General features: G+C 51.1%; 1 protein-coding gene across 1 annotated transcript; it reads left to right on the top strand.

Moving 5' to 3' along the window:
• The first annotated feature begins 9,315 nt into the window (after nucleotides 1-9,315).
• DUSP4 (dual specificity phosphatase 4) lies at nucleotides 9,316-24,103 on the top strand. Its single transcript, XM_058525142.1, has 4 exons — nucleotides 9,316-10,209; nucleotides 20,157-20,302; nucleotides 21,365-21,584; nucleotides 22,218-24,103. Exons 1-4 carry the CDS (start codon nucleotides 9,777-9,779, stop codon nucleotides 22,601-22,603), a joined length of 1,185 nt encoding a protein of 394 aa, XP_058381125.1. The 5' UTR covers nucleotides 9,316-9,776; the 3' UTR covers nucleotides 22,604-24,103.
• The last annotated feature ends 394 nt before the right edge of the window (nucleotides 24,104-24,497 follow it).

Genomic DNA, 24,497 nt, shown 5'->3' with positions numbered 1-24,497 from the left:
AAAAGGATGAATCTCAAAAAGTTAAACATAGAATTACCATATGATCTAGAATTCCACATGTGGGTATGTACCCAAGAGAACTGAAAGCCGACACTCAAACAGATACTTGGACACCAATGTTCATAGCAGCATTATCCACAAGAGGTAGAAATAACCCAGACGTTCATCAACAGATGAATGGATAAACAAAATGTTGTACATACATACAGTAGAATATCATTCAGTTTTTAAAAGGAATGAAATTCTGATCCATGGTACAACATGGATGAATCTTGAAAACGTTATGCTGAGTGAATAAGCCAGACATAAAAGGACAAATATTGTATAATTACACTTATATGGATTATTTAGAATAGGCAAATTCATAGAGACAGAAAGTGGAATGGAGGTTGCCAGAGGCTGGAGGGAGCGGGGAATGGGGAGTTATTGTTCAATGGATACAGAATTTGGGATGGTGAAAAAGTTCTGGAGATGGATAGTGGAGATGGTTGCACAACACTGTAAATATACTTAGTGTCACTGAATTGTACACTTAAAAATGGTAAATTTTATGTTACATATATTTGCCATTTTTTTAAAAAAAAGGATGAAACAAGAATGTTACTAATAGACAGAAAAGGTTGGAAGGAACGAGTCATAAGGAATGGATCATGCCACCTCTAGGATGACAGCTATGTCATCCCTAAATCTGCCACCACTGGTGACATCATCTTGGTCCCGTTCTGGCCCCACATGTGCTTTGTCTAGAAACATAGATGAAACTCATGGCTGTTCAGCAAGCTATTTATTGTCCAGGCACACTCACCCCCTTCATCTCTCTGACAGAGCAAGTATGTGTGGCTCAGACACTTTTCTCTGCTGAGCCTCCTTGTTCAAAGCTGAACACTGGACTGTGTAACTACACCATGAGCAGGGAAGGCTGCTGTGGCAGAGAACACAGGACACACGAACATCACATAAATGAGAATAAAAGTAGTGTGGTCCTTCTAGTCGCTTGCACCCTGACCTAAGTGGGTTAACCCACCTCATCTTTTCACCCTTGCTTCTCACCCTTGCTTTTCAACTGAGTCAATAAATCATGTGGTTCGAGAATCTTAATTTGGCCTGAGAGCCTTTCTGTTCCAACACGTCTGGGATGGCATTATGAACCGAATGTGTCATCTCCCCGCTAAATTCATATGTTGAAACCCTAACTCCCAATGGGATGGTATTAGGAGGTGGGGCCTTTGGGAGGTGATTAGGTCACGAGGATGGAGCCCTTATGAATGGAATTAGTGCCCTTATAGGAAGAGACAGGAGAGAGCTGACTTCCTCTCTCTTAGCTCTGTACCATGTGGCGACATAATAAAAAGATAGCCATTGGCAAACCAGGAAGTGAGCCCTCACCAGACACCAGATCTGCCAGCACCTTGATCTTAGACGAAATTCCCAGCCTCCAGAACTGTGAGAAATAAACGTCTGTTGTTTAAGCCACCCAGTCTGTGGTATTTTTGTTTATAGCAGCCTGAACAGACTAAGACAGTTTGCCTAAGACAGTGGAATTGGAAGCTACCATTGCATCAAGGAAACTTCTCACACAACACTAGTGAAAAGATAAGCACTATGCAGGAAACAGTAAGAAATAAATGAGTGACAGGCAGTAAGGATTGGAGAAAACTAGAAGAGGGGAGGATTGCCTTTCCTGCTGAAGTGGTCACAGAGGTTTCCCTGACAGTGAGATTTGAGTTTGGATAAACGGCGGGTGGTGTGGAGACATATCAAGGAGACTGGGAGGAGCAGTCCTGATAGTGGGAAACAGCAGGACGAATCCAGGAGCCTTTCATGTTACGTTGGCCGATGGGCAAACAACTGGGCAAACACCTGGATTAACAGCTGGGCCTGAGCAGCCTGGCCTGATGACACAAGAACCTCTCTGTACTTTCCAATGGGGCTGGAGCTTTGCCAATTGCACCCCCACGGAGAGCATAATGTACAAATCAGAAATGCTGCCTCATAGACATCTCTTAGCTTCTTAAAAAAATCCTCCAAGGGAAGCAGAATAAGATTTGTTGATAACATTCCCAATGATTAGTCTATGTGTTAGTAACATTCCCATTGACAAGATGTGGAAAGTGAAGGTCAGAACTAACCCCAAGTTCCCCAGCTGCTAAATGGCCAAGCGAGCACTGAAACCCACATTTGTCTGGCTCCAAAGCCTGTACCTATTTTCATTGCAGCAAACAAAACCCAGGTCTGGAGAGGACACGACTCAGAGTCAAGGCAGGAGGATGCAGATGGGCCTGGAAAAGAATCCCTGGTCACCTAGAAGAGAAGACAGACCTTGTTACCTTGTTACTTGGTGGGGAGGTTCAAGACTGTGTGACACAGGACACTGGGAGTCTGGAGAAAGAGAAATAGATCAAAAATGGAGTTGGCTGGGTGCTAATTAGTTAACCTCTAACAAATGGGATGAATAGCAAGATGTAATTAACCACTGCTTAAAGAGGACCCTAGGTATTTCCCTCAGTGAGTAAACCCTTGCGGATTGTTATGCTAATTCCAACGGAAAAGGTAGAGAGACTACAACTCCTATCTGGAAAAGAATAGAGCACGTTTGGCTGTATTCCTTTTGTATGTTAATTCCAGATAGTCCAGATAATTTTTTTAAAAGGCAAAAACTGGGTCACATAGAAGATTAGGTTATCTAGAGGAAAATTGACACTCTCCGAGGAGCAGCTTCGTGGGGCAGGATGACGGAGGCAGATGTGGGGCTGCGGGTGCTGAACAGGTGAGGTTGCAGTTCTGCAGGAGTCCTCTCAGAAGAAGGTGCAGGGTGCAGTCCTGCGCCTCCTCATCTCTGCTTCCCCTTTTTTTCCTTCCCGGGGCTGGAAATCGGGGCTGGAAATCCGAGCATCCCATCCAGCTGGGCGAGGCTGTTCACGCTCTGACTTCAGAAAACTATTATATCAACGGAAGTGAATGATCAGTCTCATGCAGTGTCAAAGCCTTTTGCTTTATGCTAAAATAGTTAACTAAAGGTGGATATTTTCCATTTAGAAATGGGTGGTCCTTGGCCCCTTCCTTCCGTCTACCTGAAAACTCAGAAGTAAGGACTTGAGCATTTCTAAAGGACTACAGGGTTTCTAAAGCCATGGATTGGCTGAATGCGACCTGCTCATCATTGAAGCAACGCTCAAGCTGAAACTCTGATACCTCTCTTTGCCCCACCCAGCACCGGGTCAATCTGTGATATGGTTATGAAGGGGATCAGAATATGACACCCGAAAATGTGCCACTTGGGCATAAGGATTATTTTGAGCCAAAGGCAATTGAGAAAAAGCAGACATAAGAAGAGCTCTCTGCCCCCTTCCTGCCTGCCTAAAAGCAGGGCACAAACTCCCTTTGTGCAGGCGTCTCCTTCTTCCATACCAGGAAGAGAACAACCCCAATCGCCGGAGATGGAGATGGCACCAAGATGAGTCTGCACAAATAAACCTTACTAAATAACCTTTATTTACCATTAGTTTCCCCCATATATTTCCTAGTCACCTTCCCATAATTTATCAGCCCTAGATGCCCAAACTCCCTTTCCTTTGTCTAGTCACTTCTCTACAATATATTGCCCTTTGTTAAAATAGCATATAAGCCTCCGAGTCTAATCACTTCTTTGGGTTTTCATTTCTTCTCTGTGAAGCCTCTGTGCATGTAAAAAATTTATTAACATCAATTAAAATTGTGTGCTTTTTCTTCCGTTAACCTGTCTTTGTCAGTTTAATTGGCAGGCCCCAGGTACAAACCTAAGAGGGTAGAGGAAAGATTTTTTTCCTCCCCTACAGTTATGATGAGAATTAAGCAACTGTTACACAAAAAGCCCCCAATGAGACCAAGATGTGGAAGCAAAGACTAGCTAAAACATCTGAAAGGTAGGATACACACTCCCCACACTTAGTGGGTAGGCAGGACTGTGTCCAGGACCCTCTGCAGAATGAATGTGGAGACATGAGTGGATAACGATGACCTGGGGCTGTGGTAGCAAACAGGCAACATGGCAGGGGTCTTCTATAACTTCATTTCCTTTACTGTTTCACCAATGCAGAAATAATGCCCCAAAGTCCCAGATTTTCTGTGATAGTCAATTTCAGGTCATTTTACTGCTTTTAATAAAGGAAGATTTAGAAAATACATAAATAAATGTGATTTAATGTTTACTTTTGGTAAGAATTTTTATATAAATAATTTCACAAACCCCAAAATCTTTTCTGACCACGTACTCCAACATTTCGTTTGCAAAATAAGTTTACCGCTGGATCCTTGGAAACGTGATTTAGACATTTTGTTGTCCTGAGAAAAGTAAATAATAATTACATTATTTAACTTGGTTTTAAGGATGGTAAAACTAAGGCATAGAACAACAACTGACTTGCCTAAGATCACAATGAAAGTCAGTCAGGCCCACACCTGGGTCCCCTCACATCTAGGTCACTCGCTGTCCATGACATAGATTTTCTACAGAGCCTTTGCATCGTCTTGGCTCTTTGTAGCTTTAGACCAATCGCTCATCTATTTTTAGCAGGCAAACCACTGGGGAAGAGAGAAGTTAACAAATGAAAGGGGAAGATATAAGGCACAGGACAGAATGAATGTCAGAGGTGGGAGAAAAGTCAAAGAAGAAAAGAACGCCCTAAGAGAAGTCAAGGATAAAATTTAAGTAGATGTAATATATTTTATTCACAGTAGCGTTTTTCTTCCATTTCCTTCATCCCACAACACCGTTCAATCCCCTTCTCATCTGAACCCCCCTGGCATTTTGTTTGTTCTTCCTTATGACACCGAGATCCTACTCTGCAGGAACATACACTGACAATCACACCTGGACTAGACCAACTAGATTATACACACTTTGAAAGCACAGTCAGTACTTCGGACAAATTTGTTTCCCCCACCAAATTTAACATGCTTGTTGAATAAATGAGTAAGAAAATACTCACAGCTAGAGTGACAAAAAAAACCCAAAAGGCTGAGCCCATTTTATTTCTTATTTGGAGAAGTATTTGTTTCCAAAATCTGATTTTGAAAAGCTCAAGGAGCTTGGGACATTAGCACTTGACTAAACATACAAAAACTAAGAACTTTGCTCTCCATGAGCAGAAGAGGGACAGAAAGCAGCCAGAGACTGCTCTGTGTGTGACACCCCCCGCCTTTGAGGAGGGAGAGGAGATGGCTGCAGGAGCTTGGGCTCCGGGGTGAGAGAGAGAGCTCTCCTGCTCAGAATCATATTGGGGTGGAAACAGACTAGACCTGAGGACCCGTCCTGTCCAAACTCCTCATTTTGCAGATGAAGAAACTGAGACCCAGGGAGATGGTCTTGCCGAAGGTCACTAAGCTAGATGGTGGCACAGCCTAGATTGAATAGTTTTCAAATAAAGTAGTGAATGAAGCAGTATATTAAAACCTTCCTGCAGAGACCTTGGGTTAGACACCTAGCATTTTAAATCACTAGCAAGTGCTATGGTATCATGCATAGAAAATAAATGGAGGCTACTAAACAGATCTGTGACCAAGTCAGGACTAGAAAACCCTTCAGGCTATGTTTTTGACATCGTTTGGTGATGTTCAGGCTGAACAGTGAAGACTTGCCATTGCTTTTGAGTCCTGACTTGATGGGCAGTGATGGGCAGGGAAGGACAGACCGTCCTCGATTCCATTTACACATGTGCTTCGGAACCAGCAGACAGATTTCTCTGCTTGGAGGAGCCTGAGACAGCCTCCCAGTGCTTCGGAGCATTCCCACCACCAGAGGAGAAGCTCCCCAATCAGCTGATCCAAGAAGCCTCGCCAAAAAGTCCATGCAAACCTGATCATTCCTGTTCCAGTGGAGAGTAATGAGCAAAGCATCCTCTTTGCTCAGGAAAGAGGAGCCCACAGGCCCTTTCTTTCCATTGTCACCTTGATTAATTCATTAATGATTCTTCAGGCAAGTTTTATTCAGGCACTTTGGGACAGGGCAGTGAGTCAGAGGTTGGCATCAAAACCAGAATAGAAGCCATAATCCTCTCTGGGGATCCTACTCTGGGCTTTAAATTCCCAGATCACACAACTTCCTAATTGGAAAGAAATGTTCTTAAACAAGAGCACCGGTTTGCCAGGCTTGACAGTGACTAATAAGGTCGGTCTAAGGACTGTCTGATGAAAGCGAAGCTGGATTTACATGTCACAGTGAATTTTTAAAGCAGTTTCACCCAGAGGTTTACTGCTGAATATAAATAAAATCTCTCTCCTTGGGCAATCCCCTCCCAACTCCTGCAGATATGCCTTCGTTAATTAAATTAACTTTGAAATGACATTCAAACAATATCTTCCTTCCAAATGCCTTTGTTTACTCCAGGATCTACTTACTGAGAAGCTGTTTCACAAGGTTCCTGTGTAAACTAAGTTTCCCACCTCCAGCCTGTATACTAATTGGAGACAAGTTTTACCATCTCTATAGTCGGTACTGGGTAGCTCTCACATTGTATTCATTACACTGTGTACCAAATGGCCCACGCACTTACCAATAAATAAATAAATAAAATTATCTAGGGTGTTTACGTAGGATCCAGATAAACACAAAATTTAAATCTCGTTTGCTGAAATTTACACATCTGAAGGCTAATTCCTGAGTTGAGGGGAGAGGATTTTTTTGGTTTTTTTTTTCAGTTTCTAAAAAATCAGGCGTTCTTGTTCCTAATTAAAGCGGCTCTTGGCTTAAAAACATTAAGTCCGAAGCCGCGGTTCCCCTCCAGGGTGCGGGCGCGCAGGCGCGGACAGGCACACGTGGACACACACACACTCACACGCGCCCGCCCACACCCTCTTCAGTGTGAATCGCCTGCGGGATTTACCGGCTTCGCCACCGCGGATTACTGTCAGGTGCAGAAAGCAAGTCTTTGTTCGATGGGCATTTTCCTCCCCCCGGATTTGACTGTTATTTACCGGCCACGTGAGCGCCGGGCGGGGGTCGGGCCGGCGGGGAGGCGCCCCCGGCGCAGCGGAGACAAAGGCCAACAGAGCGCGTGCAGTGCGGCCCAGGAACGGCTCCCCAGCTCCTGCGACACGTGCGAAATTGGCCCGGACCTGCCTCCACTGAGAGGCTCTTCCAAAAAATGTGCTGTCCAAGCCCTACTAAAGGCGTCGGCGGTTCCTTAGGCTGGGGAGGTCCCGGCCCGCGGGCCTGGTAGGGGCCGGATTCCTAGGCTGCGAGTGCGCCCGGGACTACTGGGGCGTGGGGGTCTCCTTGGAAAGGGCGCACGCTTGGTGTACCAAGGATAGCCAGTCTTTAGACAGCCTCACAGCCACCTCAGCAGAAGGAGAAACCGGACAGAGGCCCCTTTTGTCCTCGGGAGGGAGGACCAACCCCTCCCCACCGAGGAGGCCGAGCAGTGAGCCTCCCACCCGGAGTGCCCGGCGTCCGAGCTCCCGCCACCCAGAGGCCTCGGTCGTTCCTCAGTCGTTCCGCAGTTGTGGCCCCTTCCAGGGCCGGGAGTAGGGTGAGCAACGCGCCTCGGGCGCAAAATTTAAGGGGGCACCAAAAAGCAGTCAAAATAAATATCTTAATGCAATGTATTTTTAAAACGATTAAAACTAATGCAAAAAAAGTCCATGACGAACAAAATATTAAATTCTAAATAGAGACAGGATCAGTGCAGTGCCATGTTGAGGCATTTTGGAGCCCGAGGTAAAAGGAAGATCCCCTCGGTTGAGCGGCGCCCCTCACGGCCCACTCGACCTGGCCCGGGGCGTCGCGGGATTCGGGGCGCAGTGGGAGGGGAGCGCGGGTCGTAGGTCTCGGAAGCGCAGGCCCCCGCCAAGGCCGGTTTAGGGAGTGGAGGGGTGGTCTTGGGGGCCGGAGGTGACAGCTCCAGAGAGCCGCTCCGCCGGGAACAAAGGCGGAGCGGAAGGTCGAGTTGGGGGCAGGAGGGACCCCGCGTGTTCGGCGGCTTCCACCCGCGACCAAGAGTGGAAGACCCGACCCCGAAGCCGCGAGCGAGTCCTGTAATTCCCCCGCTCGGTGGTTAATTCTTACTAACAAGACTTGGCAAGATGTCGGGCGAATAATTTTTGGCTTCTGTCGTGTCCCCACCGCGGCGCGCACAAACCCCCCTGCCAAAAGCAGCCTCTGGGAATTGAAATGCATAAGTAAAACTAGGGGCGGGAGAAATGCTACCTGACCTGGAAAGTGGGATGCAAAGAAACCTGAATCGGCCCCAGAGCTTATTAAATCCTTTACGCGTCAGTTTCTCTGGGTCTAGCTTCGCACCAAATGTGGACCCTGATTGTCATTTCCTGAGGATACGATTCACACGTGTGCAAGATGGGGTGAGGACTTTTCCAAAAGGCAAAAACGTCGGGGTTTTCCCCACCAGGGGTAAATAAACATCTTTAGGAAGCGTGGAAGGGAGTGACACCCCGCCTTCCTCCATGGGCACAACATTCCGGCAACTAATGCCTCCCTCTGGGTCGTAAAGCAACAAACCCAACACCTCACTCCTGTTACTGGGCTTCGGGGCAGGAGGGCTTGCTCTTTCATCTTCTAACTTGGGGCTTGCCCACGTTCCTGGGAAGCTATAAAGCTGATTTAATGGCTTACGATGAAAATCGATCAGGCTAATGCATAAGCTAAAGTCTGAGGAATCGCACTGGAAAAACGACTGGCCGGGCCGAACGCGCTCGGTGAGCCTGGGACGAGGAGGTCCCAGCCCCGCCGGCTGCTCAGCGGTGCCACGGTCCCCTCTCCGCTCCGGTCCCGGGAGGAGACCTGTGGGGCGCTTAAGGGGGGAAGCACGGAGGGAAAAACGGATGAAACCTCCAAACCGAGCCCTGGCTCCGTTAGGCCGGCTTCTCGACTGGCTATTTTCTTGACGCCGAACGCCGCAGCGGGTGGAGGGGCTGCTGGGCCCCTGGTGCCGGGCAGGACACGCGCCGCGAAGGCCGGGGTCGGCGGGCGGGCGGGCGGGCGGGCGCGCGGCGAGAGGCGCCGCCGCGCTCCATTCACAAAGTCCGCGCGCCGCAGCCCGCCCGCCGGTCGGAGGCCGCCTCCCTCTTCCTCTCGGTCTCGGTTTTATGAATGGGCCTGGCGGCGAGCGCCGAGCGCCCTGTTTACTCCGCTCTTTGTGACGTCGCGTTCCCGTGACCAGGCGCGAGCAGCCGGCACTCCATTCAATCTCCGGGGAGGGGGTGGGAGGAGGGGCCCGCGGGGCCGAGGGCGCCGGGATAGGGCGGGGAGCGAGCGCGCGGGGCGGGGGAGGGCGCCGGGCGCAGAATGGAAAGAGGCGGGGCCTGAGAGGTAGTAATGAATCTGCCCCCTCCCGGGGGAGAGCCGCGGAGCATTAATAAATCTATAAGCCGAGGAGGAAACTCTGGCTGGGGCAGTGCGCGGAGCTCCGACTGCTCGTGGGGGACGGCGGCCGGAACGGCAGCGCCGGCGCCGGCGGCGGCAGGAGCAGCAAACCGGCAAAATACAATAGAGGCAACCACAGAAGGGAGCCGGTGGTCCTCTCCCGTAAACACACTCCCCTCCACCGCCACCTCCCCCAGCACCGCGCGCCGTGCTGCGTGGCGCCCGAAGCCGCTCCGACTGCTATGTAACCGTGAGACTGCGGGAGGAAGGGGACTGGAGAAAAGAGGTTCGCCCGTGGGAGCCCCGGGGGCCAAGTTTGCACGCACCCTCCTGTAGCCCTCGCCTGCCCCTTCCTCCACGTCGGCTGGCCCGGGTGTCCTTCGCCTCCTCGCGTGCCCAGTAGCCGCAGTTCCCGGCGACCATGGTGACGGTGGAGGAGCTGCGGGAGATGGACTGCAGCGTGCTCAAAAGGCTGATGAACCGGGACGAGAACAGCGGCGGCGCAGGCGGCAGCGGCAGCCACGGCGCCCTGGGGCTGCTGAGCGGCGGCAAGTGCCTGCTGCTGGACTGCAGACCGTTCCTGGCGCACAGCGCGGGCTACATCCGAGGCTCGGTCAACGTGCGCTGCAACACCATCGTGCGGCGGCGGGCCAAGGGCTCCGTGAGCCTGGAGCAGATCCTGCCCGCCGAGGAGGAGGTGCGCGCCCGCCTGCGCTCCGGCCTCTACTCGGCGGTCATCGTCTACGACGAGCGCAGCCCGCGCGCCGAGAGCCTCCGCGAGGACAGCACCGTGTCTCTGGTAGTTCAAGCGCTGCGTCGCAACGCCGAGCGCACCGACATCTGCCTGCTCAAAGGTAACCGCGGGCGCCGGGGCGCGAGCTGGAGGGTAGGTGTAGCGGGGCTTGGCGGCCTGGCCTTAACGGGCAGAGGAAGTGCCCGGAGGGACTCGTGGCTGCGGGGATCCCCGCGCACTCCTTTGTGCTTGTTGGTGTGCACGGTTTTGCAAGGTTTTTGTGCAAGTGCGAGCTCCTGAAGTCCTCAGAGACGGTCAGGACGCGCGTTTCCTCCGTCACCTGTAATTCCGCACCCTCCCTGGAGATTCTGCGTTTATTTACACTCACTAAGGGTCTGGCCTCGCGGGCGAAGCGACTCATCTGCGTTGCCCACTTTAGAGTCCAGGGAAGTGCTCTCAAATGCCACTGTGCGGGTGGGGACAGGTTAAGCCTTTTGGTTTGGCGTGCCCAGCCCTGCACTGAGTCCGACCCGGAGAACCCAAGAGGTGGGGAAAAGGGTGAAGGAGGGTGAGCGCCGGGGTGGGATCGGCCCTGCCGGTTCGTTTGGAAACCAGCCCTCGGTAAGTGCAGAAAGGAAGATCGGGTTGCGGACCTTGAGTGGAGCGATCTATATCTCGTCTCCTGCTGCCCAACTCCGAGCTCTGCATGGAAGGTGGCCAGTTCGTCCGGCCTCGGGCTAGACCCCGGCTCTGGGAGCGGCGGGGGGTAGGGAGGGGAGATCTGAATATTTGGGAAACGCAAGGCGGGACGGTGCCTCTTCAATTCTGGCATCGGAGAAGTACGACCTTTTGTTCAGACACGATTCTGGACTATCAGATGGCGGTGCATGCTTGATTGAAGTGAGCCCTGGAGAAACTCTTTGGGGAGCGGGAGGTCATGTCAAATCTGGACGTCAGAACCCCGGAAGGACAGAGCGCTATCCAAGTAACTGGAGGGACCGTGCGCCGGCCGCACCTGCCCGGCCGTGTCTGGCAATGGTTCTCCGGGACGCTGGCGCGGGGGCGGGGAGGAGGAGCAGGCAGGGCGCGAGGGGTAGGGGCGCCCCCTGCCGCGCTGCCCCTCTTCCTCCCGCCGCCGCATTCCGCGCATTCTTTCGCCTTCGTTGGGTCCTCGCCTCCAAAGCCGAGAGGCGTTTCAGACCCAGGCCATCAAAGAGCCGCTCCTTTTCCTGCAGGCGCCCCGCGCCCCCTCCCTCCTTTGCTTTCCTCTCTGGACCTGCTCACCCGAGAGGAAGGGAGACGGTGGAGGGAGGAGGGGCGGAAACCTCTCCCCATCACCCCTTCCAAAAAGCACAACAGAACTGCTCAGTGCCGACGAGCCGGGTTTGCCCCTGGTGAACAGCGGGGGGCTTTGTTCTCGGCAGTTGTTTCCTGGCCATTTGACCTGTCAGCTGCTGGGGAAATGCTGCTGTTGACCTTTGGTTGAACCACTAAGGCGATTTTGCTGATTTTTCTTTCTCTTGGAGGGCTGCCTTTTGCACCTCCGATTGAGCCCAATCCTTCTCCTCCTTTCTCCCCAAAGCGCTTTAAGAGAAAGTGCCAGGAAGGGGCTTGCACCGGAAGGACCGGCCGCTAAGTAGGGCGAGCTGGGCGCTGGGGACGGCCGGCCTCGCCTGCCTTGGGCGCCGAGCCGTGCCCGGCGCGCACGTCCAGCGGACTCCCGCGGCCACTACTGTTAGACGCCAGGGTGGGGGTCCAGGCTGTCGAGCACGCCTGCTCTCCCTTGCCTGGTGCTGGCGCTGGTGGGAACGACGAGAGAAATGTCTCTGGGACTAAAGTCCCTTTGAGTGGCAGGGGCTGGCCGGGATGGTCCCCGTGCCGCGCCGTCCTCGAGTCCCTTTTGATTTAGAGCCGAGCGCGCGCCTTCCTTCGCGGGCTTCTAAACCCAGGACCCTCCTCGAGGCAGGGCCGACCCACGTGGAGTCTGGGTTCGTTTTGTTTCTCTTCCTGGAAGAAATCTGGAGGGGACCGCCCGAGAGCTGCAGTTCGGGGACCTTGGCCCTTGGGCTTCCGGGCGCGCACTTAGGCCCCGCTCCCGGAGAGGGAGGCATATTTTTAAGGTGTCCTCCTCCTGCTCGTGGCACCTCCCTGGTCCCCTCGAATCCCACCGGAGAGCCGGAGCCCGATCGCTTCCGAGAGCCGCCCCGCGGACGAGCCGCTCGGCGCGAGGCAAATACAAACGTCAAGGCTGGGAGGACAGGAGCCTCCGGGTAAAATGACAGTCCCCTGGCGGTTGGCGAGGTGCCCGGCCAACGGAAAATGAGTGTTGCTTCTAAGGGCTGTTTCTTCCCGAGGCTGCACTGCCTCCTGTTGTCTGACATGGGGCCCGCAGGGAGGGCGACCCTCTGCAGCGAGATCTTGCCTGGGCTGCAGGTGCGACTTCGGTCTGTGTAGGAACAGACCCCGGGAGTCGCCAGGGGAGGCTGAGTTGGGTCTTCATGAGCGCAGGGAGCCTGCCTTTGGATACAGCTGCCTAAAATTCACAGAGGTGGGGGGGATCTTCCAGCTTGTTCTGTAGGGGTTCTAGAACATATTTGAGGTTAACTGGGGCATTTTCTGTTTAACTTAGCTTATTTTCATATTTGGGCTGAGCAGAGGCAGTCTTAACAAAATTCCTGCTCCTTGTCTTTGCCCTCTGATGAAAAGTTGTCCCTCGTGTGGGCAGGCAGGAGCCGGGGAAGGGTCTGCTCCCACCCCGCTGCGGGGAAGGTGCAGGGGGACAGGAAAAACAGCAGGGTGTTTTCAGAGGTTAGATTATGCTTCCTGGCCACCGGCTTTCTAATGCTACCAATTAATTTCTATTAAAAATCTGATTTTTCTATTTCTGCCACTTCAGGCAGTTGGTTACTTGCTGCAGGTAGTTAATAACTAAACCACAGGCCAGAATTCATAGTTGAGTAAACTTTACTTAATATCAATAAAATGCTGCCTAGCTTGTACATTTCTTAATATTACCCAAGTTTTGCTAAAAGCAATAACCCAAATCACTACATTTTCTGGGCTTTTTGCTAGTAAAAGATTTCCATTGGGGTAAACATTTTTTTCCCCCCAGCTCATTTTATTTAAAATCCTGTAAGGCATTTTTAGGGACAGTTTAGAAATTTCAGCTTATCAAATTTTATTACAGTGCGGTACACATCTCCTTTGAAATCCTGTTCTCTCTTCTTCATAAATCCTTGGATTAGGGTTTTAGACCCCCTCCCCCCCGGTCATTTAGAGAAAGACAAAAAGAGCATTTTTTAACCGTAATAGAAGTCATTCTTGGGCCGGCCCCGTGGCTTAGTAGTTAAGTGCGTGCGCTCTGATGCAGGCGGCCCGGGGTTCGGATCCCGGGCACGCACAGACGCACTGCTTCTCAGGCCATGCTGAGGCCGCGTCCCACATACAGCAACTAGAAGAATGTGCAGCTATGACATACAACTATCTCCTGGGGGAAAAATAAATAAAAAAATAAATAAAATTAAAAAAAAAAAAAAAAAAGAAGTCATTCTTTACCTCCCATATTCCCCAAATAACAAGTCAGTCTGTTACACGTAAGATTTCAGGTATAAAAACATTACCTCACTTTCCTCCTGTCTAAAATTCATCTCAGCTCATGACCTTTGTCAGTTCTTATTCAAATTCTGATTTAAAAGCTGTCTTGGAGCTGTTTTGAGAAATTGGGAGGATCAACTAGATAGTCCAAGTTCTCTCTCCAGGTTGGACCTCCTGTACCCTATAGTCCCCAGGCCTGACCATACAGACTCTGACATTACACTTTCTGTAGAAAACAGCCACTAAGGCCAGTAATGAATTGTGTGGGTGGGGGGTGGGGCTCAACCAGCAGCCCTGGCAACTCTGGTGACTCTCTTCTGTCTTTTCTCTCTCTATTCCGGTTTGTCCAACACATTCTAGTTCCCCAGAAGGTCAGTGGCATCAAACAGCATAGCCCCGGGTGGGGGTGTGCTAAGATTGCACACTTCTTCCACCCAAAGGGAAAAGGACTGGCTTTTCTCCTTGCAGATATGCCACAATGCTATGACAGCCAAAGACTGGGAGTGTTAGAATTACAAAAAATGGTAGGCCTTAAGGATAATTTCTAACCCCTATTGTAATTCACTAAGGAATTACAACGAATGAAGCAAACACATTCCTTTTGCATCATTTGAACTGGATGCTTCTAACCAACAAAAGAACTAAAGACAGAGGGTGTAGGTGTAAATTGAGAGTGAAAACCCGATTGTTATTCAGCCCATCACAGCTGCCTTGGGCTTGTCCTCGATGCTTATAGGAGGGGTGGGCTGTCCCCACCACGATGGGCTGCACAGAACCGAGTGCAGTTGGCTTTTTTAAGGAGCCAAGAAATTCCTTCAAAAAATCAAAACATCTGAAACCAGATAGCTGGCTTCCTTGCTGGGAGGTAGTTTCTGCCTACCAAAGAGGAAGTTTGACAGGAAGAAAAGTTCACTCTCAAACGGAAGCCAGCATGCTGGAAGTCAGCTTGCTGAATGCAGCCGATAGCACAGAAGGACTGGGATAGCACAGAAGGACTGGGAGGGACTGTGAACAAGATCCAGCTTGAGCGTGGCCTTAGGTGTCAGCCAGCTGGCCCAGACCTACAGGAGGTCTGTGCGTGGAGTCCAAGGCGAGAAGCCCACTCAGGTAAATTTTAAATACTGCTCAGCATTTCCATGGGCGCTTACTAAGTCAACATGTACATCAAGGGAAGTTCTCAAAGCCAAATGACCTTCAAATGAGCCCAGACTTTCTTGCTGGGCAGTGCTTGCCTTTCATTGTTAAGATGTCCCTGGAGATGAAGGCTTTGAGCCCTGTCTGTGAACGGGTGATATTCTGAGTGTTGAGAGCATCATGGGAAAAAAGTGGCAGCCACATTAAGATCCCATGACCATAGTCACCACCAAAAGATAGTCTTCCCCATCACAGACCCCATTAAGAGTCCTGCTATGGTGGTCTGATCAGCACTAGTCAGTCTGCCCTTTCCAAAACCATTTCACACACACTCTGTCTTGCCCCTGCATGGGCGGGAGGCGGGCAGCTGGACTCATGGCCAGCAGAGGTCATCATTTTCAGTAAACTTTGAAAATTGCCTTGCTGTGTGAGTGTGTATGAGAAAAAGAAGAGACCATGGAGTTGAACTGTAGATGTAGTTACTCCTCAAGACAGTCGGGTGAAAAATTATATTTCTTTCTTTCCCCCTAGATTTAAGTTTCAAAATTAAGATGAGAAAATGGGAGTTTTAGGACTAGAAAATCTAGTGTTAAATAAGAACATGGGAAAAACAGGTCAAAATTAGAATATCTGTTACGGAATCACATTCAATAGGACGTAGAAAGAAACAGGTGGAAATTTGTTGGCATGTCTGTTATGAAATTGTATTCAGAAGACAGAAATGCAGAATTGGGCACGTGCTATCAGTTTGTAGTTTGCAAATAAGTAGATCGTGGACATTTAAGATCACAGAATATTGGAACGTAGAGATGACAGAGTCTGAAACTCTTACATTTTGAGCGTGGCAAAATAGGGTTTAGGAGGGAATGTGCTTGCTCAAGCTCCCAGGGCCCGGGCTGGGACTCCCACCCGCATGTCACCTGTGGGGAGCCTGTGTATGTGGTGGGAATAAGCTTTCCCTCTCATGAGTTTTGGGTAGAACGTGGTGATCTAAATCTAGTTCTTACTGGTCTCCATCATGACCCAGAATAGGGATACAGACACACCTGGGACCAGAATTCCATGAAATTATACCCTCTTTAAACAGTGCATTCTGGTAGTTTCTGTTCTATTTCATTAAATAAAAAATGCTGGTCACAACTCCTTAATGACTAGAAAAGCACTGGAAAGAAGCCGAGTTTGGCGAAATGTCAGCAGTGCCCTCTTCAGATCCTTTCTGTTTTGGCATGGAAAGTCTGTCTTCATGTGATCAAACCAGCAGGTGGTGCCTCGGTCCTGGAGAAGGACCACCAGGAAGGCAGAGATGGGCAGGCAGCTGGGTGGGCTCCTGACGGCCAGGTTAGAAGTTGGCTTTGAGGCCAGTGGGCTGATTGCTGGCCCTGCTCTTACTTGGGGGCTGCCCTGCACCTCAGTTCCCTCTTCTGTAAAATTGGGGCTGGTCAGGCCCTTCTCAAGGGCTACTGGTTGGACACGTGTGGAAAGAGCCTGCCACGTGGTGAGCACTGCCTCTCGACAGTGGCTATCATTGTTATTAACATGGATCTGATACCGGGAGATGACTTCCCGGGGGGTGGCCTTGTGGGGTGGGACTTGCCTGGTTCCTAACTTGCCCGTTCCATCTGTACCCCCTTGCCCGCCTGCCCCTGCTCTGTCATTGCACAATCCAGTCCTTCCAGGACCCAGCCCCAGTGCCGCTCGTGGGCCCGCCCACCAGAGGAGCTGCCTTGGGGATGCTCCTTGGAACACGTAGCCACAGACCCTCAGAAGCCAGCAGCAGCTCAGGAGGAAAAACCCTGTTCACTGCTGCCACCGTCAGGGATGCGACCCTTCCAGTGGTCTCCTGTCCCTTGGGCTAATCTGCTTCTTGCCTTAGTTCCTTTCTGCTTGCTCTTTAAAGATCCGCCAGAGAGAACTGACTTTTCAGTAATCCTTTTCCTGCTCCGTTCAAATGGTGTCTTTTCCGACCGTTGCTGTCTCTCTGTCCTGTTATGAGCAGCCTGGAGGGAGACGACACACGCCCCCCGTTAGGCCTGGTCTGGCCTCTGGGTCACCTCTGTCCTGCCCACTGCCACACGCCACACTCCTGGGGTTCAGCCGGGGATCCCTCCATGAGGGTCCTGCTGCTCCCCGGGATTGACGGGTGATCGACCCGGGAGGCAGCGGATGTCCCTGACTGGGAAGGACGCTGAGCTCAGGAAGGGCGGAACCTACCCTTCTTCTGACTAGCAGGTCTCAAGACTCTGACTGGCAAAAATGAGTGAAGCCCAAGAGGAGACGGCTGTGCAAAGTCTGGGAATTTACCAGTCATGATGGAGTCCCCTTGTAGGTGCCAAAGGAAACCTTCATCATGTGTCTCCCCGAGGCCAGGCGGAGAACGCTGGCTGTTCCAGGCAGCACTTGAAGGACTCGGGTGTGGACGTTTCATCACATTTTACAGATGAGGAGGAGGCTCAGAGAGGTTCAGTGACAGCCCCAGGATGCACAGCTGATGATTCACAGGGTTGGGATTCAACTCAGACCTGTGAGTCTGACTGCAAAGGCTGTGTGCTCAGCGGCGGGAAGAACATTCTCTCAACCGCTCTGAGGCTCCTCCCCCTTCTGCTGCCCTCAAGGTGCTCCTTCTCTGTGACCTTGGAGCCTGGCCCTGGCACTCCTGTGCCTTCACCATTCGCTTCTGGGTGGTCCCATCATCTGCCTGTCTAGGGGATGAGTTTTGGAGGGCACCACTCATGCCTTACATTTCTTTGAAAAAAATGTGTTTTAATAGCTCAAATTAGGGGCCGGCCCGGTGGCCTACCGGTTAAGTGCTCGCACTCCGCTGCTGGTGGCCTGGGTTCGAATCCCGGCATGCACTGACACACTGCTTGTCAGTCAGGCCATGCTGTGGCAGAGTCCCACATAAAGTGGAGGAAGATGGGCACAGATGTTAGCCCAGGGCCAGTCTTCCTCAGCAAAAAGAGGAGGATTGGCACGGATGTTAGCTCAGGACTGATCGTCCTCAAAAAACAAACAAAAAAAATAGCTCAAGTTAACACAAGGATCATTTTCTTTAAAAAATTCCAAATCCTGTAGAAGTCTCTAGAGTAACAAGTGATGGGCTTTTATATAGGTATTCAACAACGGCTTATTGATCAACCCATTTCCCCTCCCACTTTCTCCAAAGGGGAGCGTTTACCGAAGTTTCTTGGCCCAGAGGCCGGTGGTAGGGACTTTGCTGGCTCTTCTTCCCCCACGCTCTGTTCACTGCATTTGGGGCAGCAGTGTTTGCAGCTTTATAAGGCGGGTGACAGGGTGATAATGGGAGGGAGGGTTGCTCCTGTGATGAGCTGACCGCTAAGGGCACCAGCACGTCTGAAACGGGCAGTGGTGGTCCCTCCAGCGGGTTTTCCATCCGGGGAGGCTGGTCATTATGACTCAGCAGGAGCGGGGGCCTGTGACCAGAGAAAGAGCCATTTATATCCTGAGGGAGGGAGTGGAGGGGAAGAGAGGAGCCTCCAGTCAGAGAGGAAAAAATGTCGGCCCTGTTTCTGTAAGCCTTATGATCTGGCAAAGAATCACTCCCTCTCTCTGAGGCAGGGGTTTCTAGGGCTGGGATTCAGGGCAAGTAATTGACTAACCATCACATGTCTGCGTGTTCGAAGATGACGCTGAACCGTAACAGGGAACAGTGGCACCACCTAGATCTGTCATAGAGATTTAAAGGTGCCAGCTACATATGTGACTGTTAGTTGAATGGGTCCATTCGAGTGGTTGTTCCACAACGTGCAGGCCCTACTGAATTAATTAATAACTATTAAGTAAGTTTGTGGTTGTTTTGGTTTCTTTTAGGTATAATTGACATATAACATTTTGTTAATTTCAGGTGAACAACATAATGATTCAGTTTTTGTATATGTTGCAAAATGATCACCACAATAAGTCTAGTTAACACCCGTCACCATATATGGTCAAAAAAAATTTTTTTTCCTTGTGATGAGAACTTTTTTGTGTGTGTGAGATCAGCCCTGTGCTAACATCTGCCAATCTTCCTCTTTTTCTTTTCTGAGGAAGACTGGCCCTGGGCTAACATCCGTGCCCATCTTCCTCCACTTTATATGGGACACGTCCACAGCATGGCTCGACAAGCAGTGTTCGTTGGTGCGCGCCCAGGATCCGAACCGGCGAACCCCGGGCCACCAAAGCGGAGTGCACGCACTTAACCGCTTCCGCCACAGGGCTGCCCCTGTGAGGAGAACTTTTAAGATCTATTCTTTTAGTAACTTTTTTTTTTTTTAGCAACTTTCAAATATGCAATACAGTATTATTAGCTGTAGTCACCATGCTGTATATTACGTCCCCAGGACTGACTTATTTTATAACTGGAAGTTTGTACCTTTTGACCTCCTTCACCTGCTGAATTAATTTATAATCCACCCTTGGTCCTACAGAAACTGAAAAGTAAAAAATACAAGCAGGGCCAAATATTGACAGTAAATTTTAAGTTACCCGAAGAGTAAAGGCCCAGAGATCACAAGAAAATCAGAGATACAGGCTGAGCATGTCTCTTCTCGGAGCTTCCCTGCCCACCCCCGCTCAGCCGGCACTTTTCTGCTTGGCACTAACACTATTCCAGATGAAGTTGGCCATCTTTTCTTACTTAAAAGTTTCCTTTCCCCGGAAGATGATCCCACAGATGACCATTCCAGGGCTTAGCAACTCTCAGGTCAGGAAATCCTCCTTTGCCCCAAACCTGTATGTAGCAAGAGGGATTTCTGTCGATTTAAGCCCGTTTCCTCTTGTTTTGGCCCCTCGTTGATGGAACAGCTGTTCATGAGGCCTTGAGATTGGCATCTGTTCCACTGCTGAGATCCAGAAGGGCTGGTGCCAGGATATGTTTTTCTTCTCTCCCACATTGGAGGACCTCTCCAGAGGAAGGGCTGAAGTTGGGGGATGACGGACAGCTTTGCTGGTCCCGGGGCCCAGCTGCAGGCTGCCCCAGTACTCGTGGAAACCCACAGTGGCCATTCCGTCTTTCATGCCTTGTCATCACCCTTAGGGAGCTCGTCCTTCTGCATCCCCCCTGCAGATCTTGCTTTGTGTGTCTGCATCCCAGACCAAAGTCTCATCCATAAAACTTTCCTTCCAGTCTTCAAGATGCAGTCCTGGCCAAATGTGGATTGTGTCTCTGGAAAATGCTCCATGGCCATTATCTCTGGCTCCACAGCGCCACCAAGTGGCAAATGTAGATCTAGCCAGCCCCAGCTTCCCAACTGCTCTCCTCGGGCGGGAAAGGATTCAAGTTCCTTCTGGTTTCCTGCTGGCTTAGTGACCCCAATTAACCTGCTTCTTTCTCCTTTACAGGTGGCTATGAGAGGTTTTCCTCCGAATACCCGGAATTCTGTTCCAAAACCAAGGCCCTGGCAGCCATCCCGCCTGCTGTGCCCCCGAGCGCCGCCGAGTCCCTGGACCTGGGATGCAGCTCCTGTGGGACCCCCCTGCACGACCAGGTTGGGAGGGGTTCTTTTCAGAGCTCAGCTTTTCAAAGGCTTTGGATGCGGTGCTTCAGTGTGGGGAGAATGTGGTGAACCACGAGTATAGGGTGGGATGTTAGGTAGGTTAGGAATAAATTCCATTTGTTCCTTGGAACTCTTCCCCTTCCCTCTCTTATTACCCTCACTTAAGAAAAAAATATAAGACGTAACTCCCTGATTAGCCTCCAGAGTTATGTGCAGACAAGTGAGGAGGCCGGCTGAAGCTGGAAGTGTGTGGCCTGCCTTGTCGGAAGCCGAGAGAACACCCATCTTCTAAGGTGCGGCCTGTGGACCCCAGCCCCGATCCACAACAGTCAGGCTGCCCCCCATGTACGAGCCAACTGTGAATGCCAAGTGGACATAAATGGTCAACCAACCCTCCCCCAAGAAAACCAGCTCAAGCCACTGTAGTTCTTACAAGCCCACCCTTCCAGCCCTGTCATTTAGATGGAGAGGGAGTGAATTTATGGGGTCCAGCAACTCTGCTCCCCAAATCCCAGATCACTCGAGTTGATGTGACTCAGAAAATGGTCATTAATTTAAGCTGACATTATCTCATTTTACCAAGATCCCTCTTCTTGTCTGTGAGGCTGACATAGCATCTGTTTTTGATGTGCCAAGTGAAGACTTATCCAACCAAGTCAGTCCCTAAACCACACAACAGATAGCTTGATGATTAGCAGGTGTAAGCTCTGAATGTCACAAATGGTGTGGCAAGCCATCATTGTGTCTGCCCCTCCGTTTATCACAGGGGAGGGGGCTGCTGGAACCAGAGGGGCCCCCAGGGCTTTACCTGTCCTGGCTTCTCTGCCCACAGCAGAATGGAGGGTAAAGGCTCGAGACATCCCATTGAGCCCACTGCTCCCTCCAGAAGCCCCTGTGGATAAGGGGAGACCTGGAAGGGCTATGTCCATAGGTGTTCTCCCCAGAGCACACCTCAGACTGGCTTCCCTCCCCCTGTCCCAAGTACCCCGGCCCTTTTCCTGGGTGCCCACACTCATGATGTCTGGGGGCCCTTGTCTCCCCTTTCTGGTGCAGGGGGGTCCCGTGGAGATCCTTCCCTTCCTCTACCTCGGCAGTGCCTACCATGCTGCCCGGAGAGACATGCTAGACGCCCTGGGGATCACGGCCCTGTTGAACGTCTCCTCCGACTGTCCCAACCACTTTGAAGGACACTATCAGTACAAGTGCATCCCGGTGGAAGACAACCACAAGGCCGACATCAGCTCCTGGTTCATGGAAGCCATAGAGTATATCGGTAGGCTGGCCCTGGCTGGGGTGCCGGGTTGGGAGGATGGGAGGGACCGGCTTGTAACCATGTGTTGAAGGAGGGACTTAGGAGATGCTGTATGTAGGGTGTACCCATTTCCCCTCCTCCTCCACAGGAAGGCTTGCCCACTGGATGTTGTGTTGGGTGGGGGTAGGAAGACAAACTCCTTACACCTGCCCATACTGTTGGCTTATAGAGCCAATAACCTTTCCTTAGGTGTCTCCAGCTGCCTAGACCATAAGGCTTTGGGGATGAGGAGGAAGGCAAAGAAAGGGAGAAACAGGTCATTGGTTTTGTTTCTGCCAACAGAAATCCTTGAATGTGGGTTGGGGTTTAACTGGCTTTAGCACAAGCTTTTCCCAAGTGTAGCCCATTTGTTTGGTTAAGTCTCAAAAATATCCTAGACCAGGTGGAATTCTAGGATATTTTGGTTCCTCCCACGTGAGTTTCTTCCCTCCCCTCCTCAGCCTGGAATGGCGATTCCTTCAGTGGGATGCCCATCCTCCGCACTTCTCAGGTCCTCCCCGCGCCCCGGCGTTCTGGCTCAGGCCCCCTGCACCTGCCCTCAGGTGAAGGCCCGCGACTGCCGAGGGCCCTAACCGCGTCCCCTCTCTGCCCCAGATGCGGTGAAGGACTGCCGCGGGCGGGTGCTGGTGCACTGCCAGGCGGGCATCTCGCGCTCCGCCACCATCTGCCTGGCCTACCTGATGATGAAGAAGCGAGTGAGGCTGGAGGAGGCCTTTGAGTTCGTCAAGCAGCGGCGGAGCATCATCTCGCCCAACTTCAGCTTCATGGGGCAGCTGCTGCAGTTCGAGTCGCAGGTGCTGGCCACGTCCTGCGCCGCGGAGGCCGCCAGCCCCTCCGGGCCCCTGCGCGAGCGCGGCAAGGCCACCCCCACGCCCACCTCGCAGTTCGTCTTCAGCTTCCCGGTCTCGGTGGGGGTGCACTCGGCCCCCAGCAGCCTGCCGTACCTGCACAGCCCCATCACCACCTCCCCCAGCTGTTAGAGCCACTCTGGGGACCCCCAAGCCGGTCAGCTTCCGGCCAGGGGTGGGTGGGCCGTGTGTGGGCAGCCAGTCGGGACTGACCAGCTGGGGGCGGACCACCAAGCTCCTTCCCATCCATTGCTCCTTGGCCAGCCACGGGGCCGCTAGAATGGCAATAAGGACTTTGACTACATATTAAAAGCAAACAAAACACTCCAACTTAGAGCAATAATGGCTGCCTCAGTGGGCAGGGAAGCCCTCGGTTTGGTTTATGTGTCAGTTTTGCTTTTCAGATAGGAATTTCTTACCTCATTTTTGTAAGCAGTAAGGCTTGAAGTTATGAAACCCACAGATCCTGGCAAATGTGCCCACCCGGTTTGATTTAGGGGAGGGAGAGGGGGAAGGGAAGGGGCCACAGGAAGAAAGCAGGTCTGCCCCAAGTGCCTGGTTCTCTGTGCTTGGTCCTTGTTTGTTGTTGTAGTTAGAGAAATTTTTTTTTTTAATCTTTTAGGACCTGGTTTTCCTTTCTAAGTCAACAAGAGGTGAATAATTATGCTTAATAATAAATAAAAATATTTATTAAGAATTTCCTCGGAGTATGTAAGTACAAAGAGTCTAGTGACCGTGGATTTAGAATATATGTTGATGTCCATCAGCCGAGCACAATAGCATGCAAATGTCAGAGCAGTTAGGGAGCAAGTGGTTTCTCCTTGGTGGACCAGTTAGCATGATGAGCAACCTGCATTTGTTGCCACTGAGAAGCAGGCCAGGTGGGGTGGGAGGAGGAAGAAAGGAAAGGAATACATTTTAATTACTTTCGAAGCTGGTTCCTGGGCACACAGACCACTGAAGCGATGTTAAACCGCAATGCCACCTTTTCTCTCTGATGATCAGTAATTCAATTTGGTGGTGGGAGCATTTTTCTCATAGGCCTGCCTGAGGACTTGTATATCATCATCTGTGATAAATGCCATATCATATATGGTGCTCCTGAAAAATTGGGTGCAACTCAGATTTTCCTACAGCAAATCATTTGGCAAGGCCATTGGGGAAACCAGCTAACTAGAGACAGACCTGAAATGGATCCTTTTGTAAGTGGAAGCACCATCTTTTCTCTTTTTTTTTTTGTGAGGAAGATCAGCCCTGAGCTAACATCCATGCCAATCCTCCTCTTTTTGCTGAGGAAGACCGGCCCTGGGCTAACATCCGTGCCCATCTTCCTCCACTTTATATAGGATGCCGCCACAGCGTGGCCTGACAAGTGGTGCGTCGGTGCGCGCCCTGGATCCGAACCCTGGCCGCCAGCAGCAGAGCGCACGCACTTAACCCCTTCGCCATGGGGCCGGCCCGCCATCTTTTCTCTTTTGCATAAATGGGAGTTTTTAATTTTAGGGGGTTTACTTGAAGTACACCAACAAATTCTTATGTTCTTGAAATTCCTGGTTTAGGTGAATATTTTTAAAGGCCCTCTTTTGAATAAAAAGAAGGGAGTAGACACCACATCCCAGGTCTTCTTGAGGTCTAGAGAGTGTGCGTGAGGAGTCAGGCAGACTCTTGCCTTGGGAGCTGGCTGCGGGGCTCCTGTGATGGGTGTCCGGGGTACTCGGGTGCCACTGCAGCATCCTTTCTTGGGATAACGCCATTTTAAGGGACCTTTCCAAATGGAGGAATGGCTTTTGGAGGGAGAAGGATGTTTTCTGTGGGTGGGGCTTGAGGGGAGGGGGGAGGGAACAAGCCACCTGTAATTTCATTTGTAGTACTGTGGAACAGCATTGTTATGGAGTGCCGGATTAGAGGTAATTGCAAACTTGTCTAGAAACGAGAGCGTGTTTTTTTAGCCCTTTGAGAAGCTAGATCTAAATGAACATTTTTGCTCACCCATAAATAACTTCAAGCCTCAATGTCAGATTAGTGT

Source organism: Diceros bicornis, chromosome 29, assembly GCF_020826845.1.
Source record: "Diceros bicornis minor isolate mBicDic1 chromosome 29, mDicBic1.mat.cur, whole genome shotgun sequence".
In the NCBI taxonomy this organism is placed as follows: Eukaryota; Metazoa; Chordata; class Mammalia; order Perissodactyla; family Rhinocerotidae; genus Diceros; species Diceros bicornis.
This window is presented reverse-complemented; position numbering and strand designations above follow the sequence as displayed.

Bases quoted from the DNA above. Each gene is read 5' to 3' on its own strand.
- DUSP4 (XM_058525142.1), top strand. From the start codon at position 9,777: ATGGTGACGGTGGAGGAGCTGCGGGAGATGGACTGCAGCGTGCTCAAA. The intron at 20,303-21,364 runs GTTGGGAGGGGT...TTTCTGGTGCAG, and splicing joins GGACCCCCCTGCACGACCAG to GGGGGTCCCGTGGAGATCCT. The intron at 21,585-22,217 runs GTAGGCTGGCCC...TCTCTGCCCCAG, and splicing joins GGAAGCCATAGAGTATATCG to ATGCGGTGAAGGACTGCCGC.